This window comes from Notechis scutatus, chromosome 1 (assembly GCF_049901735.1).
Source record: "Notechis scutatus isolate UNSWTSFEM ecotype Mainland chromosome 1, rNotScu1.2, whole genome shotgun sequence".
NCBI lineage: Eukaryota > Metazoa > Chordata > Lepidosauria > Squamata > Elapidae > Notechis > Notechis scutatus.
In genome coordinates, this window is record NC_142009.1 from 224,162,879 (window position 1) to 224,178,907 (window position 16,029).

The following is a 16,029-nucleotide window of genomic DNA, read 5'->3' on the forward strand; positions in this document are numbered from 1 at the left end:
TTGTTGGGGGCAACATGCTGACTCTGTAAAACACTTAGAGAGGGCTGTAAAGCACTGTGAAGCAATATATACGTCTAAGTGCTATTGCTATTCGAGATCAATGTTGCATCAGAAGTTTGTATCAACAGTACAGGAACCCAGTAAGGCATTTGTAGGGTTATTTCCTTCAGAAAAAGAAGCACAGATGCTTAATTAAATGATATGAAAAGTTTTGGCCTTAAAGTGACAATGTAGTAATTTATTTAGGAATCCACAACTTTCTGCATTATCTTCTAGCTCCCTCATTTACAAAAAAACAACAACCCACACCTCCCTTTCCAACACTTCTATTAAAATTAGGAATGGACTATAAATAAAGGTCAAGGGATACCAGCAGTTTCCTCGCATCTTCAGATCTAAGTTAGATAGTCAAAGCAGGAAAATAAGAAATACGAGTTGTCCATTAAGTGTGTCAATATATCAATGAGCATTTCTCCACATTCATGTTCTTCTCTTAAATTTTCTTCTACCTGATCTATGTCTTTTCTAATTTTTTTCATATCCATCTTATTTGAGAGGTATTTCCAGCTAGCTCCAGCTATTACGATTCAAGAAATCAGGTCCATATTTATTTTCCAGCAATCAAGGCAGGATAATCCCACATCCCTTTCAACTGAAGATTTGCAACAGTCGGAAAGAAAACAAGATCTCTCTGTAGGTGACAGCCTTATAGTTAAAAGAAAATGAAGTGTCTTTCCCACTTGTACATTTTTTCTCTTGTTAACTGATATTGAGTAAAACTAAGTAAGAGGGAATCCCAAATCAACACCTTAATCATTTGTTGTTATTGTAAATATAGCATGTTTATCTTTGAGAAACGACGACTATTCACAATAGTAGTAACTCACAACAGCACAAAAGCATTCATGTACATATTTTGACTCATTTTGCTAAAATAACACATGGAGAGTAACGCCACTACTTTGTTACAAAGGAAGAGGAAGACTGGGTTTGTTAGACTTTCTTTTGAAGCTAGATTTTCTTTCAGCTGCAACGATGAAATGTTTTATTTTAGGTGGCCTCCCACTGAGAATTCGAAGGTATGCAACATATAAGCACACACATTGCGACCTTATTAACTCAATAGGGCCCTCTGATGTTGTGACTGCTGCTTGCTGCTCATATGGCCTGTTTTAAAATTGTCCTAAATTATTACTGTATGGCTTCAAAACAGTAACAGCCGACTTTGCAAAATACATTAAACCAAAACCCAAGGAAACCTACTGTTCAACTAAATGCACAACACATGAACTCAGCAAAAAATATTCTTCCTCAGCCTGGGGAAGGAAGACTAGTACTTGAATTCTCAATTAGTCCGTATTATGACACTCATTTACTCTAACTGTGACTTATCTTACCTTCAAAAAATGTTAAGAAACTCATTCCTTGATGGAACCATGAACACAAAAATCAATTTAATATGTCAAAATAAATATTCTGGAGCCAAAAAGCAGTGGGATTATTTTTAGTGTGGTCCCAGATTTCATTTTTCAGATATAATTTGTTAAAAAAAAAAAGAATCTTGATAGTCAAATCCACCTGTACCTGAGAAAATATCCATTTTAATCGGACTGAACGACTTTCTTCCAATGTCATGCCTCTGCTAAGTCTAGAAAGAAGATCTGAAGGCAACAATTCCTATCTCCATGGCTGCTTTCTAACAGATTTTCTAAAGTATGTTGCTTCTGAATTTACAGAAGGCCTACATCATTTGTGACCATCAGCCACAAATTTGCTTTTGCAAGGATCTGCCTAAAGTCATAGTCACCATCTCTTCCAGCAACCACATGTTCCAAGTGTTTATTATTCATAGAGTGAAGAGGGCTTCTTTAGTTAGTCCTAAATAGACTCTAAATCAGGGCTGTTAAACTCTTGGCCCATGGGCCGAATGGATCACATGCGGGCCACACCCACCCACACTTTAGCGAAGGGTTTCGGGAAAGTCCCAATACATCACGTGACGATGTGAGTTGCTGATCTAAATCTACATGATTGGAAATTCCCTTTCTGTTCTGGTAATATAAGAGGGTAAACACTGGAGAAATACTACTACTACAAATGTACAGTGTTGCAATCCTGATCATAACACAATGTAGAGAAGATCACTACACTTCCATAGTGACTTTATTTCCAACATATAACTTCCACAAGTTAGTCTTCTGCCTCTCTGAAGTTATTCCCTTTTTGACAAAGTTGTGCAGATTCCAATTTCACAATACGGTTGCTTTAAAAGTCATTGTTCAAATTTGAAGGACTCTAAAAATATTTTCCCTGAGATTCAGCAGACAAGATACAGCATTATAAATTATGGATATTTCATTTTAGTGGTATCATGAAATGTCAACATTTGGCAAACATTTCTCAGTAGTACATACAAATCAAAAGTGTTCCAAATTTCTCAGTTCCAGAATGCAATGTTCATAGACTCTGAGGAAGAAGGCTAAACTAAAAAGTATAACTTACCAATCTCTTACTCCAAACAAAATAGCATCGCAAATGGGATAAGACTATTTCCTATTTCATTCCAGATTTAAAGAAACTGGTCTGATAAAGACTTTGTGCTGTAACAAATAAGAGACTAATTGGAATTAAATTATACTTGGCTGTGCAAAGCATTCACAAAAGGAACTTGCAGGTGCAAAAATAAGAATGTGTAGATTTAGCCACTTGGATCAGGGATCACTTTCAAAACAGCTGCACAAGCTAGGAAAAAGACAGGGCTGCTTTAATGATCCAACGTGAAGTGCTTTGCTGGCATTGTTGCATGTTTCAAAGCATCTCTTTCAAACCCTTTGCTCAGTTCAACTGTAGATAACAGTCACTATAATTACTTACAGTAACACAAATACTAAGTTCAAGACAATGGTCCTGAGACACTTGAATTAAATATTACAAAGTTGTTCTACACAATCTTCTCCAAGCAACTTGCATGGGATCTGTGGAAGGAAGGCTGAAAAACCAGCCGTATCTTCCAAACGAGCATCCTACTTCCATTCTCCTGCTCTCTCAGGAATTTGAGCAATTTTTGGCCTAGGATTTTATGAAAAGTGAGAGCTGGGAGGCTTTACATTAACACTGACATGTTTGATCTGAGCCTGGACATTTCTGTCAAGAAATCTGTGCATGGAGTAGTGGTAGATGTTATGCCAATCTTCTCAGTTCTATTAAAAGAGGGAAAAGCGGAACCAAAAGTATATCGTAACAAACTTCCGTGAACATACATGGCTGCAAGTTGCAAGATGATTTGGTTCTTAAGAAAAGGTTTGGCAGAGGAAGGGGGGGGAAGGCCAAACTTCCTTCTCAAGTGCCAGTCAACGACTGGAAGACAAAAAAATATCCTCAGGTTCCACATGTGGATTAGTCGCTAATGGAAACAAGAGAAGTCGCCCTTGTAGTGAATTGCAAGAGACTTTGCTTAAACTCACAAAAACTGTTTCAGCATCGCTTTGCTATATGCTATGCCATCCTTTCCTGCAGAAAGACAGCACGTAGGAATTGGGGATGCATACTGGGTTTTCAAAAAAAAAAAAAATCTGCTCTGCCATCCATGAGGTGAGTGAGACTCTTCCTGGGAGGCTGTGATCCCACTTATCATAGTAAATGGATAAACAGCACTGGAATCAGAGTTTCTGAAGGCAAAGGTCAAGTAAAGACAGCCATTCCCATCATGTTGTAGTGTAAAGACCAGTAATCCCAATTGAATGTTTCTCAGTATGACAAAATCCATTTTGTGCCTGCACTGCTCCTTGCAGAAGTCTGATTCAGACCCTACTCTGGACTGGACTCTCTACTTAAAGGTTTGCTTTGTAGACATCCTTTCGTAGTCGCACTTCCTTCAGTACCCGGGCCCGGAAGTTGTCCCAGTCCTCCTCCCTTTGGCGTTGGAGGCCCATGGCTTCCTGAATTTCCTGGCAGTGAGTCCGTAAGAAAGGATTATATTGCTTTTCTTCACCAATGGTGGAAGGACACTGTGGGGGAACAGAGAATTAGTGGGTTACTTATTCTGAACGAGAAAGAAAATCAGTTAGCAGATACCTTGCAGAGAGTAAGGAAGATAACCACGATAGAAACATGCAAGAACTATTATCTAAACAAAATTTTAAAAGACATACCTCCATGATTCACTGGAATATAAGAAGGAAAAGGGGTATAGCAGACCTGGGCATTTTGTAGTGCATGGGCCACACCTGGCCCACACATGTTGTCCCTGCCCAGGCCATTGCAGTCAGTAGCACAACGTCTCATCGGAAGCGGCATCAGTGTCAGGGTGGTGGCAGCATTGGGGGGGGGGAGTGGAGGGGCAAGGTGACAGGGTCCACAATGGTCCCCGTTTCTCATGTGGAAAAATTAATTGCCTGGGGTACAGCATAACCAGACATGCAACATTCTGCTAATAAAACACTAAATAATAAATAATAAAACAGCAGTGTTCAAGCTGTTCTGTCCTGAATACTGTATTGCCTCTAATCTATTAAATGCTAACCTGGGAGGCTGTCCTCGCTTAAGGACTGCTCTGTTTATAGTGACCATTCAAAGTTACAATGGCACTGAAAAGTGTCATCAATTCTCATGCTTAGAACTACTAGTGACCCCACAGTTGCATGATCAAAGAATTGGGACTCTTCACAACCAGTGGGTGTTTCTGACCAATGCAGCATGCTGTGATCATATGAATGCCATACGATCATATGATTCACAAACAGGTTTTGATAAGTAGAGTCCATGAAGTTCAGCCAGCAATGAAACTGCAAGTGGGAGCCAAGTGGGAGTGACATAAGCCTGTCATGCTGTAATGATCTGAGTTGCTTGTCCCAAATGAGGATTAATCTGAGTGCTACTAAAGGGGGAAAGGGGAAACTTACACAGCTCCTGAAGTATTTCATTCTTAAAGAAATTACGAGCCCCAATGGCTTCCGAGGCTCCCCCCGCCAGGTTTTCTTTGGTGTGAGGGATGGATCCCCTGCCATGAAAAAAACATCCCATGCATAGAAACATCCTTACTGTGCTTCTCTTTTCAAGTCGCTGTTGGTTCACCCACTGGAGCTTCTGTTTTAGAAAGGGGTTTTCTGCCTCCAGAAGGCTTGCAAACATTAGGCATTCAAGTGCATATTCATGCCCTAAAGAAAGAGGATGAACAGTCAATACAGTGTAATCATCCAGGGTTCTCTCAACATCTCTGCTACTTCTGTATTTCAAGCTGGTTAATTTCTGATTCCCAAACCGTGGTTTTTCTTTGAGAACCACGCAGACTGTACTAGTAGAATCCCCGGGACAACCTCAAGGCAGTTTTTTAAGTGGTCCAATATCATTTCAGATTGCTGGATCAGTGATGAAAGTCATTCAGGGGGGCTTTGCTTCACAGAAGTAGTTCTTCACACAGGTAGTTCTCAACTTACGAGGATGGGGGATATGGGAATCTCCATCGTGACGGGATGTCGTTGGAAAGCATGACCACATTGCTTAGCCATGGCAATCCCTTGCCGTCCCAGTTGCTGTTGTTGGCTGAATCTCGCGTTCATTAGGTAAAGCAACTTCCTGCCAGTTTTCCATGACCCAAGACAGTGGGGAAGCTGGCAGGAAATTGCAAGTCCCAAGTGGCTTGCAAGCAGGTTGGCAGGTAGGTAATGCCAGGGCAGGAGGGTATGAGGGAGTGAGGCAAGGCTTGGGCAGCAGTGGCGCAGTGGTTAGAATGCAGTAACTAGGCAGGCTACGTCGGCTGACTGCCGGCTGACTGCCATTCTCATCAGGCCGGCTGACTGCCAATCTCATCAGGCCCAAGGTTGACTCAGCCTTCCATCCTTCTGAGGTGGGTAAAATGAGGACCCGGATTGCTGGGGGCAATATTATGCTGATTCTGTAAACTGCTGAGAGAGGGCTGTAAAGCACTGTGAAGCGGTATATAAGTCTAAGTGCTATTGCTATTGGGAAGAGTGGAAAGGAAGCTTGGTAAGTCTCAGTGAGGGTTCCCAAAGGAAGTGAGGCTCAGGGAAGATGCGCAAGGATGTGAGGGAAGCACTCCAAGGGGGCGAGGATGTGATTTTTTTTTATTCTAAGTTCAGAAACTGGAAAAAAAGGGAGTAGGGAAATTGAAACACAAAACAAAACGGTGATGCATGGCCTACCTGGCCAAAGCAGGGTATCTTCAGCCAAGTCAGCTGCTATGTCTAATGAAGCCAGCATTGTTTCTGGTGTGCCTTCAAAGATCCGACCTAGAGAGTACAAGGAACAAATTCATTTGATGAAGGAAGACACGAGGGACGCTTCACATGCCTACATTTCAGTATAATGGTTGGTTTCCTCTTCACATACTGTACCTAACTGATGCCTTTCCTTCCCTTAAATTTGTTCCTGCCTTCAAACAAATCCACTACATAATTTCAGATAGCAGATGTTTCCATGTTTTACCTCAAGGGTCTTCAAACTTGACAGCTTTAAGACTTGTGGAATAACTCCCAGAATTCCTTCTCCAGTCATGTTAGCTCAGGAATTCTGGGAGTTGAAGTCCACAAGTCTTAAACTTGTCATGTTTGAAGGCCATTGTTTTATCTACTGAGAGGACCTTCCAGATGCTTGCAGAGGTGTCTGCTGCCCTCCGATGGCTAACAGATGCAAATTCATATTAATTTCCAAGGTGGAAGGAAATAATCCATGAGGTTGAGTCTGCAATACGAGGAAAATTGGCTTCCTCCTTCAACTGGAAACTTACCACAGCCAGAGAGGAAGAGGAGGTCTCCCGAGAAGAGAGAGCTAGGACCTTCAAACGGTTTCCCATCCAAGACATAGACCATGTGCCCTAGAGTGTGACCTGGAGTAAAGAGGGCCTTGAAGTTCAAGCGCCCAATCACTACAGCCTCCTTGTCCGTGAGGGGACTGAAAAAGAACAGCATGTTTATGGTCACAAGCTGAAAGGGACATCAGAGAGCCAATGCTGAGTCGTCTTATTATATTTAGATGAACACAAAACAATAAGGTGAGTTGTCTTATAATATTTAGATGAATAGGAGAGAGAGGGCCATCATTCTCCATCACTCTCAAGACCATACTATTAACTTTCTAATGCAATCTCCAAAAAATTTCCAGTTGAGAAGGGGATTTGTCTTCACACTGTAAGCCCAGCATGTTTTGCGCTCACCTTCACCAAAGAGGAGCAGAGATCAAAGATCACTTACTCTGTCAGTTCGGGAATGTTATCAAAGCTGCTTCCGTAGACTCTGCAGGAGCCATACCATCGCCGCAAGGCTGTGTTGCCTCCACTGTGATCCCTGTCAGAGGAGACACATTTAACTTATGAAAGCATGGAATGTCCATCTTAATTCACTGATTGCCATGCCACGTCTACAGGCATGTTCTCCAATAAAACCGACTAGATCAGGGGTGTCAAGCTCGATTTCATAGAGGGCCGCATCAGGTTTGTGTTTGACCTCAGGGGGTCGAGGTGGGTATGGCCAGCTTGACGTCACTCGTGTCGGGGGCACCTGTGGTGGCCCAAGCGCTCTGCCAGTGAAAACGGGCTCCTGATCTTCATTTTCGGCTGGGACAGCCTCCTGCAAGCCTCTGCCAGTGAAAACTGAGCTCGGGAGGGCCACACCTGTCCTTCCCGAACTCTGTTTTCGCTGGCAGAGGCACCACGGGCCTGTCTTTCACTGTATGCAGAGCAGCCCCGCAGGCCAGATCTAAACACCCCGTCAGCCAGATCCAGCCCATGGGCCTTGAGTTTGATACCCCTGTGCTACATTAATTTTTTCCAAGGAAAAGGTTAATTTTGTCACGTGCAAACATTTGTCCTAATCACACTTAACTGATAGCAACAACACTTTTCTGCTAAGATTTTACTTGGTATACACACATTTCACAGTTTCCCGATATTCCCCCTTGTCTGCAACCCATCAAGAAAAGGAGAAGAAAAAAAATCCCTTACCAGTGTTTGTGAGTACACAGAATAGCTTCCAGTGTCACTTTCTCTTCCTGAATCACTCTCTGTGTGGCAAAAAAAGAAAAAAGAAAGGAATTCAAACACTGCTCTATGATTACACTATATACATACCTTTCCCCCTCCCCTACCTGAATGTGGAGTCAGGTAAGGCATCTAACTAAGCAGGTGCATGATGGAAGTTTGTTCCAGGAGGACTCTCACCACTTCATCATCTTTTGAAGAAGATGAAGGGGAAAAAAAGGATGATGGATGTACACATGTATTATTTTGCAGGTGGAATAGCCTACCTTTTGGTGCTTGGGGCCCCCACAGTTTCCTTTTATGGAAGTGGGCCACTGAGGGTGAGAGATATGCTAACTGGAAGGGGCCTTGGCAGACATGGTAGGATTTTTCAGCGTTAAAGGATTTTCTTCTTTATAAAAAGATATATTTATATAATTGTAAAATTATAGGGTTCCAACTAGTTTCACAACATTGCCCGTAATTTTTTTTTAAAAGGTCACCATAATGAACAGAGGTAGGAGGGGGTCTTTGGTGCCCTCCCAGATTTGTTGTTCTCCTGCTGATGATTCATTGCCCTGTACTGATGTGACCTAGTATGGATAATGAAATGTCCAGAAGGAAACACCCAAGCACCAAGGACTCCCCATTGACTATCACTAAGTGTTGTATCTTATGATTCTTGATGAATGTATTTTATTTTTTCTTATGTACACTGAGAGCTTTTGCACCAAAGACAAATTCCTTATGTGTCCAATCACACTTGGTCAATAAAGAATTCCATTCCATTCCAATTTTGAGCTACAAATATGTTCCTCTATACAGGGGTGGGCAATTATGGCCCCTTTACAACCTGTGGACTTCAGCTCCCAGAATTCCTGTCCCAGCCATGCCCAGGAATTGCCATGATTATGCTGTCTCAGGAATTCTGGGAGTTGAAGTCCACAAGTTGTAAAGGGGCCATAATTGCCCACCTCTGCTCTATCAGAATAGAGGTATATCTCTTACCACACTGCAGGAGAGAATCAGGGCAAATGAGCAACCTGTATCACGAGGGATCCAGGGTTTCAGTCTCTCTCTCCCCCTCCCTCCCGCTTCTGCTTTTGTAAAAACCAGAGTCATGGAACCAAAAAGGGGGTTGGTGGTGCCAGAGCAGTTTTATATTGGAATTGCAGTTCCACGGCTATTTTCAGATCTGTATCTTTCCTCTGACAGTTGATAAAGCAATTTGAGAGGGGGAGGGGGAGAGGAGAAGAGAATGGGCGTTGGTTCTTACCTGATACGCCCCTTCTCGGCGAGCGCGAGGAGCATCCAGAGACTGGGATGTGCTTCTGAGTCCTCTTCTTGCAGGCTGAGCTTTAGATGAGGAAACGCTCCGCCCCCTCACGTGGTATCGCGCAGCGTCTCCCCAGTTTTTTGCGATAACGAGAAGAGAGGTTATTAATTCTATCTAATCTACTATTGGCTCCTTGGCTGAAGCAAGATTCCCCACCAGACGGAGAAATTAGGGTGGGGCTGGATGCTCCTCGCGGCTCGCCGAGAAGGGGCGTATCAGGTAAGAACCAACGCCCATTCTCCCTCGAGCCGCTCGGAGCATCCAGAGACTGGGACATACCAAAGCTGGGCTGTCCCTACGGGTGGGACTCCGTCTGGCCCGAAGGCCCCTCCGGATCACTGATGACCCTCTGTAAGACCCGTCGGCCAAAGAGGCCTCCGCTGAGGCGTACGTATCTATTTTATAATGTCTGATAAACGGGGACGAGAGGTCCAGGTGGCTGCCCGACAAATGTCAGCGATGGGGGCTTGCGTGGCCCAGGCCGCCGAGGTGGCTGCACTTCTGGTGGAATGGGCGGTTATTCCACCCGGAGCGGGCAGAGAATGGGAAAGGTAGCACCTCGCAATAGTAGCCCTGATCCAGCGACTGATGGTGGAAGGAGAAACCTTAAGCCCCAGTGACCTGGGTTGAAAGGATAGGAAGAGGATTCCGACCTTCGCATGGATTGAGTGCGCTTAATATATATACGCATGGCCCTTCTAACATCTAGGGTGTGCCAGAGGACCTCCCTGCCCCTGGAGGGCCTAGGGCAAAAATTTGGTAGAACCAGTTCCTGTGACCTATGGAAGGGAGAGTTAACTTTGGGTAGGAATGTGGGGTCAGGACGAAGGACCACCCGATCAGCGTGGAATACACATAGATCGCTCCTAACTGACAAAGCTGCTATTTCCGAAACTCGACGAGCAGAAGTAATAGCTACTAGAAAAACTACCTTAAAGGTGAGAAACTGAAGGGATGAATCCCTCAAGGGTTCGAACGGGAACGTGTGAGAGAACGAGGACCTTGTTGAGGTCCCATGTGGGAACCTGTGAACAGTGGGAGGGCACAGGTTGGTGGCACCCCTAAGGAAAGATCTAATTCGGGGTGATGAGAAAGGGAACGTAGTTATCACAGGAGACCACGGTTGAGAGGGCAGAAACTTGTCGTCTCAGGGTGTTAGGTGCGAGGCCTTTCGGAGGCCTTCCTGAAGAAAATCTAGGATCTGAGCCACTGAGGGAGAGAGGGGATCAATCTGAGACCCGCTACACCACTTGCAGAACCCTTTCCAAGTGGCATCGTAAATTCGTGTAGTGGAAGGTCGCCTAGCGGCCAAAATAGTGTCGATGACTTGACTCGAGAGATTCTCACTAGTCAGACGGATCCGCTCAACCTCAGACGGCTAACTGGAGCCATTGAGGCTCCGGATGCAGAAGGGCCCCTGAGAGGGAGACCCTGTCCGAGGATCCTCCATGGGGCGCTACCGATAAATTGCGGAGATCCGCAAACCACGGTCGCCTGGGCCAATAGGGAGCCACCAGGAGAAGGTCTGCCCTCTCCTGAAGAAGTTTCTGTATTACCCTGGGAACTAACGGGAGGCGGAGGGAAGGCATATAGGAGCCCTGGGGGCCATGGGCAGCGCAGAGCATTGTGATTCTCCGACCGGTGAGATGGATACCGGGAGAAGAACCGTGGAAGCTGAGTGTTGGACGGGGAGGCGAAGAGATCCACCACCGGAAGGCGAATATTCTGGAGCGCTTCCTCGAACAGGGATGGATGGAGACGCCATTCTGCCTGGTCCACCGTGGCCCTGCTCAGCCAGTCCGCCTGAGTATTGTCTACTCCGGAGATGTGTTCGGCCTTTAGTGATAGGAGGTTGGATTCTGCCCAGCGGCAAAGCGCTCGGCTTCCCTCATTAGCTGGATGGACTGGGTGCCGCCTTGCCTGTTGATATGGGCCTTGGCCGTGGCGTTGTCCGTGAGCGAGGGCGTGATGTTTGCGGATCTGAGGAAAACTGCGCGGGGCCAGATGGACAGCGTGAAGCTCTAGCCAATTGATGCTGCACCTTTGCTCGGACGGCGACCATCTGCCCTGAGCCGAGAGCGAGTCGAGATGGCGCCCCAACCGGACAGGCTTGCGTCCGTAGTGACGGTGAGTCGTTGAGGTTCCGCGAAGAGATGGCCTCTGTTGATGGCGGGATTGGTCCACCATAGAAGAGACGTGAGGACCCTTGGAGGGACCCTGACTCTGGCCTTGAGTTGCTTCTTCCGGATCGTTGGAATGGGAGCAGGAACCACTGGAGGGATCTGCTGTGTAGACGGGCCCAGGGAATAATAGAGATGCATGACACCATTTTGCCCAACAATTTAGAGAGGTCAGTAAGGCCACCCTCCTTGAACGCCTGATCTGTTTGACCAGGGCCTGAATGCTAAGGAACCTCTCCTGGGAGAGGAAAACTCTTTGAGAAACCGAATCAATTATGGCGCCCAAGTGGTTGATTCGGGTGGAAGAAGGTAAGTTGGCTCTTTTGCCAATTGACTAGGAACCCGTGTGCCTGTAAGGTGGAGAGAGTGACCCTGGTATCCCTGACTGCCTGGGATTTGGACGGGGATAGAATAAGGATATCGTCCAAGTAGCAGTGGAGGCGGACAGGAGCGCTCCTGAGATGAGCCGCCAGAGCCGCCAGGACCTTGGTGAAGGTCCGGGGGCGAGAGCCAGTCAAAGGAAGGGCCACGTATTGATAATGAAGGCTATTGTGACAGAACCTGAGGAATTTGAAATGGGAAGGCCTGATTGGAATATGGAGGTATGCCTCCGAAAGATCTATGGAAGATAACCAGTCTCCCGCCTGGTGCCTAAAAGAATTGATTGCAAAGTGTGCATTTTGAATCTACGCTGGATAAGGTGACGGTTGAGCCGTTTCAAGTCCAGGATGGCTCTCCAACCCCCAGAGTGTTTGGGCACCACAAAGAGATGGGAGTAAAACCCCTTTCCTCTCTGATCCGGAGGGACAGGTTGAATGGCCTGGATGTCAAGAAGATGATGGATGGCTGCATCCATTAGTGCACGTTGGAGGGATCCCTTGAGGAGGGGAGGGAAGAAACAATCAGGGGAGCGGACCTGAACTCCAGGGCGAGGCCAAACCTGATTGTGTCCCTAACCCATGCATCGGAAGTGGATATGTCCCATTGGGCGGCGAAGTGGCTGAGGCGGCCGCCAACGAGGGAGGAAGAGGCTCTACCTTCTGCGGTGGGGCCTTCCTCCCGATCCCCGAAAGGGTCTCTTGTAGCCGCCACCGCGTCTGGATCTGTCGCCCGGGTCCGGCGGTCCTGGGATCGGAAGGAAGGGGTCTAGGATATCTGGGCGGGAAGGGGTTGGTAGAAGGGCGTGGAAAGCTCCTCCGAAAGGGCTGAGAGCCCCTGGCCTCCGACCTCGAAAAAGGGAGGGCAAATACTTTCTCTTACTGCGGCCCTCGACCAGCAGTGGTTCCAAAGCTGGGCCAAACAGTTTATCTCCCGTAATGGGGGCAGTGGCCAGCTTGACCTTATTCTTTACGTCCGCCTGCCAGTGTTTGAGCCATAGCATGCGTCTAGCCGTGACATGCGGCGTGATGGCCCTGGAAGAAAATTTTACGACTGGTAAGTGGCGTCAGCCGAGAACTCGGCTGCAGCCACTAACCGCTATATCCTGGTGAGCTCTGAGATTGGAAGCAGGGATGTGGTCCTTGAGCTGGCGTAGCCAGCGGATAGAGGACCTCGTGAAAAATGAGCGGCCGTAGCTGACTTAATGGCCCAGGCGTCAGATAGGTGAGCCCTGCGTAGCGCCTGCTCCGCCCGCCTGTCCTCAGGTTTCAAGGCCTCTAGGGCCTCACTAGGGGTAGAGGAGGAGGCTAGACCCACAATGGGGTCATCGACCTCCGGGATATTCAGGAGGTTAGACAGAGCCGAATCGAGATTAAAGAATCTCTTGTCTTGGCTAGAGGGAGTGGGAGGGGTCCCTGAGGAGGTAAGTTGCTTCGCTACCAGATCTACGAAGATGGGAGGGGATGGATGACCTCAGCTTCCACCACTGGTTGGGTGAAAATGGAGTCTTCCGGGCCCTCTGGGACAGGGGGGTTTCTGCAGCGGACTGTGAAAGAAGGCCAGAGACATTCTTGGCCTTAAGGAGGAGGGACTTGAACATATGCGGTTTAAACAGCCCCCAAAGGAGGGTTGGTCGGGAGAAGGGTCCTCGTCCTCCGACATCTCCCCTTCCATGATGTCAGCCTCTAAGAGGGGTTCACTGTGGCGGGAGGATCCCATCCGGGAATCCTCTTCCTCTTCCCTGAAATCCCCAAAGTCCCCTTCCTCCTCCACCTGGGCCCCAATCGGAGGAGGGCTGTCCCTCTGAGAGAGTACCTGATCAACTGGGGGACCGGTTGTGGAAGGGATCTGATAGATATCGAGTCGTGCTCGGAGGCTCGCGGAGAGAAGCCTGATCTTGTCATGTGTTGTAGTCCCTCTGCTATGCCCTGGCGGATGGCTGATTCCATCCAAGCCCTGATGTGAGGTGGAACCTCGGAGGTAGAGGGTTCATCGTGGCGCAGACCAGCGGCTGTGGGTGTAAAGGTGGCTTCGGGGGTCCGTCTGGTCGGAGGTCCGGGGTCGGAAGACCCTGAAGCGAACTGCGCCTAGGTAGGGAAGAGGGGTCTGAGGGGAGATTGAGCAGAGGTAGAAGGGTTTGGAGGAGGAGGTATTGACGGCTCGGGGACTCCTTGAACGCCGGTCAAACTCTTTTTCCAACGCTTTGTGGCGCCTTAAGGCGTCACGTTGGCGGCCTTGGAAGGTTCCTTGTCCTGTCTAGAGCCCTTAGGTTCCTTGTCCTGCCTGCGCAAGTAGTGGGACTTTGCCTTAGCCTTCAAAGAAGGACGTTTAGAGGGATTGTCGTCTGCCATGTTAGATACAATTACTAGCAAAGGCGGTTGGCACGCCCAGATCAGGCCTGGATGAGGCCGGGTGAAGGTGAAGCTGGCCCTCTCCCCCTTTTGGAATTTGTTGTGTACAGAGATAACAGTAAGGTATCTAAGAAATATAGTATGTACAGAAAAATAGATACTCTAATATAAATCTTCCTTATCCTTTTGATTGATTTTTATCTTTATTATGCTTTGTACCAAATGTATAGACAGGTTATCCGTATATATTTATATATGTACGAAAAATATTATTGTACAAGACAAAAGTTATTTTTTTTTTTTTTTTTTTTAATATATTCCTTTTGTATATGTATTAAGTATATATATATATATAGATAGATTTTTTTTTTTTTTTTTTAAACAGTAACCGTAACAGTGAGAACTTAGTATATCTCAGTACAGGCCAATTAGTCAAATAAACACCTGAGGCCTATGGTAGAAGAAGAGCCTCTGGCAGCAGGCCTCCAGACAAGAAAAATAAAACCGGAGGGGGCTGCAACTTCGCCCGAAAAACGGGCTGCGGGAGGCCAACAAGTAATACAAGGGCCAGCCAGGTGGAAGAAATGGGCAGCTAAGCTTTGACCCAAGGCCTGGGGCTCCATTCGCGCAGCTAAAGAAATTCAAAATGGCGCCCGACCGATGCGGAGCCAAAATGGCGACCGCAAGCTGAACCGTCGGGGCGCCTTCGGGACGGAAGGAGGGCTTCGCTGGTCAGCACAGCGCCTAGGGCCCTAGGGGCGATGACCTCCCGATCGGTGTTTAAGGTGGGGGAATCCAGCAGTAAAGAAAAACAGCGTGCCACGAGCAACGCGGAGGCAGCGAAGCGATCAGATAAGGGGGGGGGTCGCGCTATCGCGCTGCGAGCCCGCAGCCTTGCCCCAGGACGGGAAAAATTTTCCCTTAAGTCCAGACCCTTTGCGCAGGAGGAGGAAGGAAAAGCAAACCTTATCAAGACGAGAGGTTGTAATAGTAAAGAAATGTGCGATCAGCCAAGGAGCTCTCTGAAACACAGCCTGACTCTTCGAGGCTGAGCAAAAGACTGGGAGAGGCTGCGCGATACCACGTGAGGGGGGGCGGAGCGTTTCCTCATCTAAAGCTCAGCCTGCAAGAAGAGAGGACTCAGAAGCACATCCCAGTCTCTGGATGCTCCGAGCGGCTCGAGGGAGAAGAGGAAGATGCGGTTTCGATCAGAAAGCAGCCAAGAGGAAAAGGTCAAAGCCGCCTTAGGCCCAATGCTTTGTGGCAGAGGTCCATGTACGCACACACAGCCTATAAAGACACGCAACCATATGAGATTGCCCAGATTCTGCTACTTTGTGTAAAAAGGCCCTGAGGAGGAGGAGGAGGAGGAGGAGGAGGAGGAGGAGGAGGAGGAGAAGAAGGAGAAGGAGAAGGAGAAGGAGAAGGAGAAGGAGAAGGAGAAGAAGAAGAAGAAGAAGAAGAAGAAGAAGAAGAAGAAGAAGAAGAAGAAGAAGAAGAAGAAGAAGAAGAAGAAGAAGAAGAAGAAGAAGAAGAAGAAGAAGAAAAAAGGCAAGAATCTTTTGGACAAGACTTTGGTGGCACGGACAGTAAGTTCATATTAACTCGATTGCTCCACCTGTACAAGACCACACTTGACTGCTGTTTAAGCATCACTGGCAAGTATTACCAGTTGTTGAAGTTTCTGATTTAGCAGGCTAATTTCCTTGCCTACTGCTGCTAGACAGTTATATCTAAGCTTTAGTGTCCAGGAAGATACCAAATCTTTGCCATTATTCCATCAAAAATCCAAAAGTGCCTGCTCCATCTAGT

General features: G+C 47.0%; 1 protein-coding gene across 1 annotated transcript in view; it reads right to left on the reverse strand.

Moving 5' to 3' along the window:
* Positions 1–217: 217 nt before the first annotated feature.
* The window catches only part of LOC113410796 (putative thioesterase PNKD), a 35,309-nt gene continuing 19,497 nt past the window's right edge, over positions 218–16,029 (reverse strand). Inside the window, exons 4-9 of the mRNA XM_026665530.2 lie at positions 7,958–8,016; positions 7,209–7,301; positions 6,746–6,909; positions 6,162–6,248; positions 5,041–5,156; positions 218–4,007 (exon numbers count right to left, since the gene is read on the reverse strand). Coding sequence (XP_026521315.1) covers positions 3,831–4,007; positions 5,041–5,156; positions 6,162–6,248; positions 6,746–6,909; positions 7,209–7,301; positions 7,958–8,016 — 696 coding nt within the window. The 3' untranslated portion in view covers positions 218–3,830. The remainder of the gene's footprint in view (positions 4,008–5,040; positions 5,157–6,161; positions 6,249–6,745; positions 6,910–7,208; positions 7,302–7,957; positions 8,017–16,029) is intronic.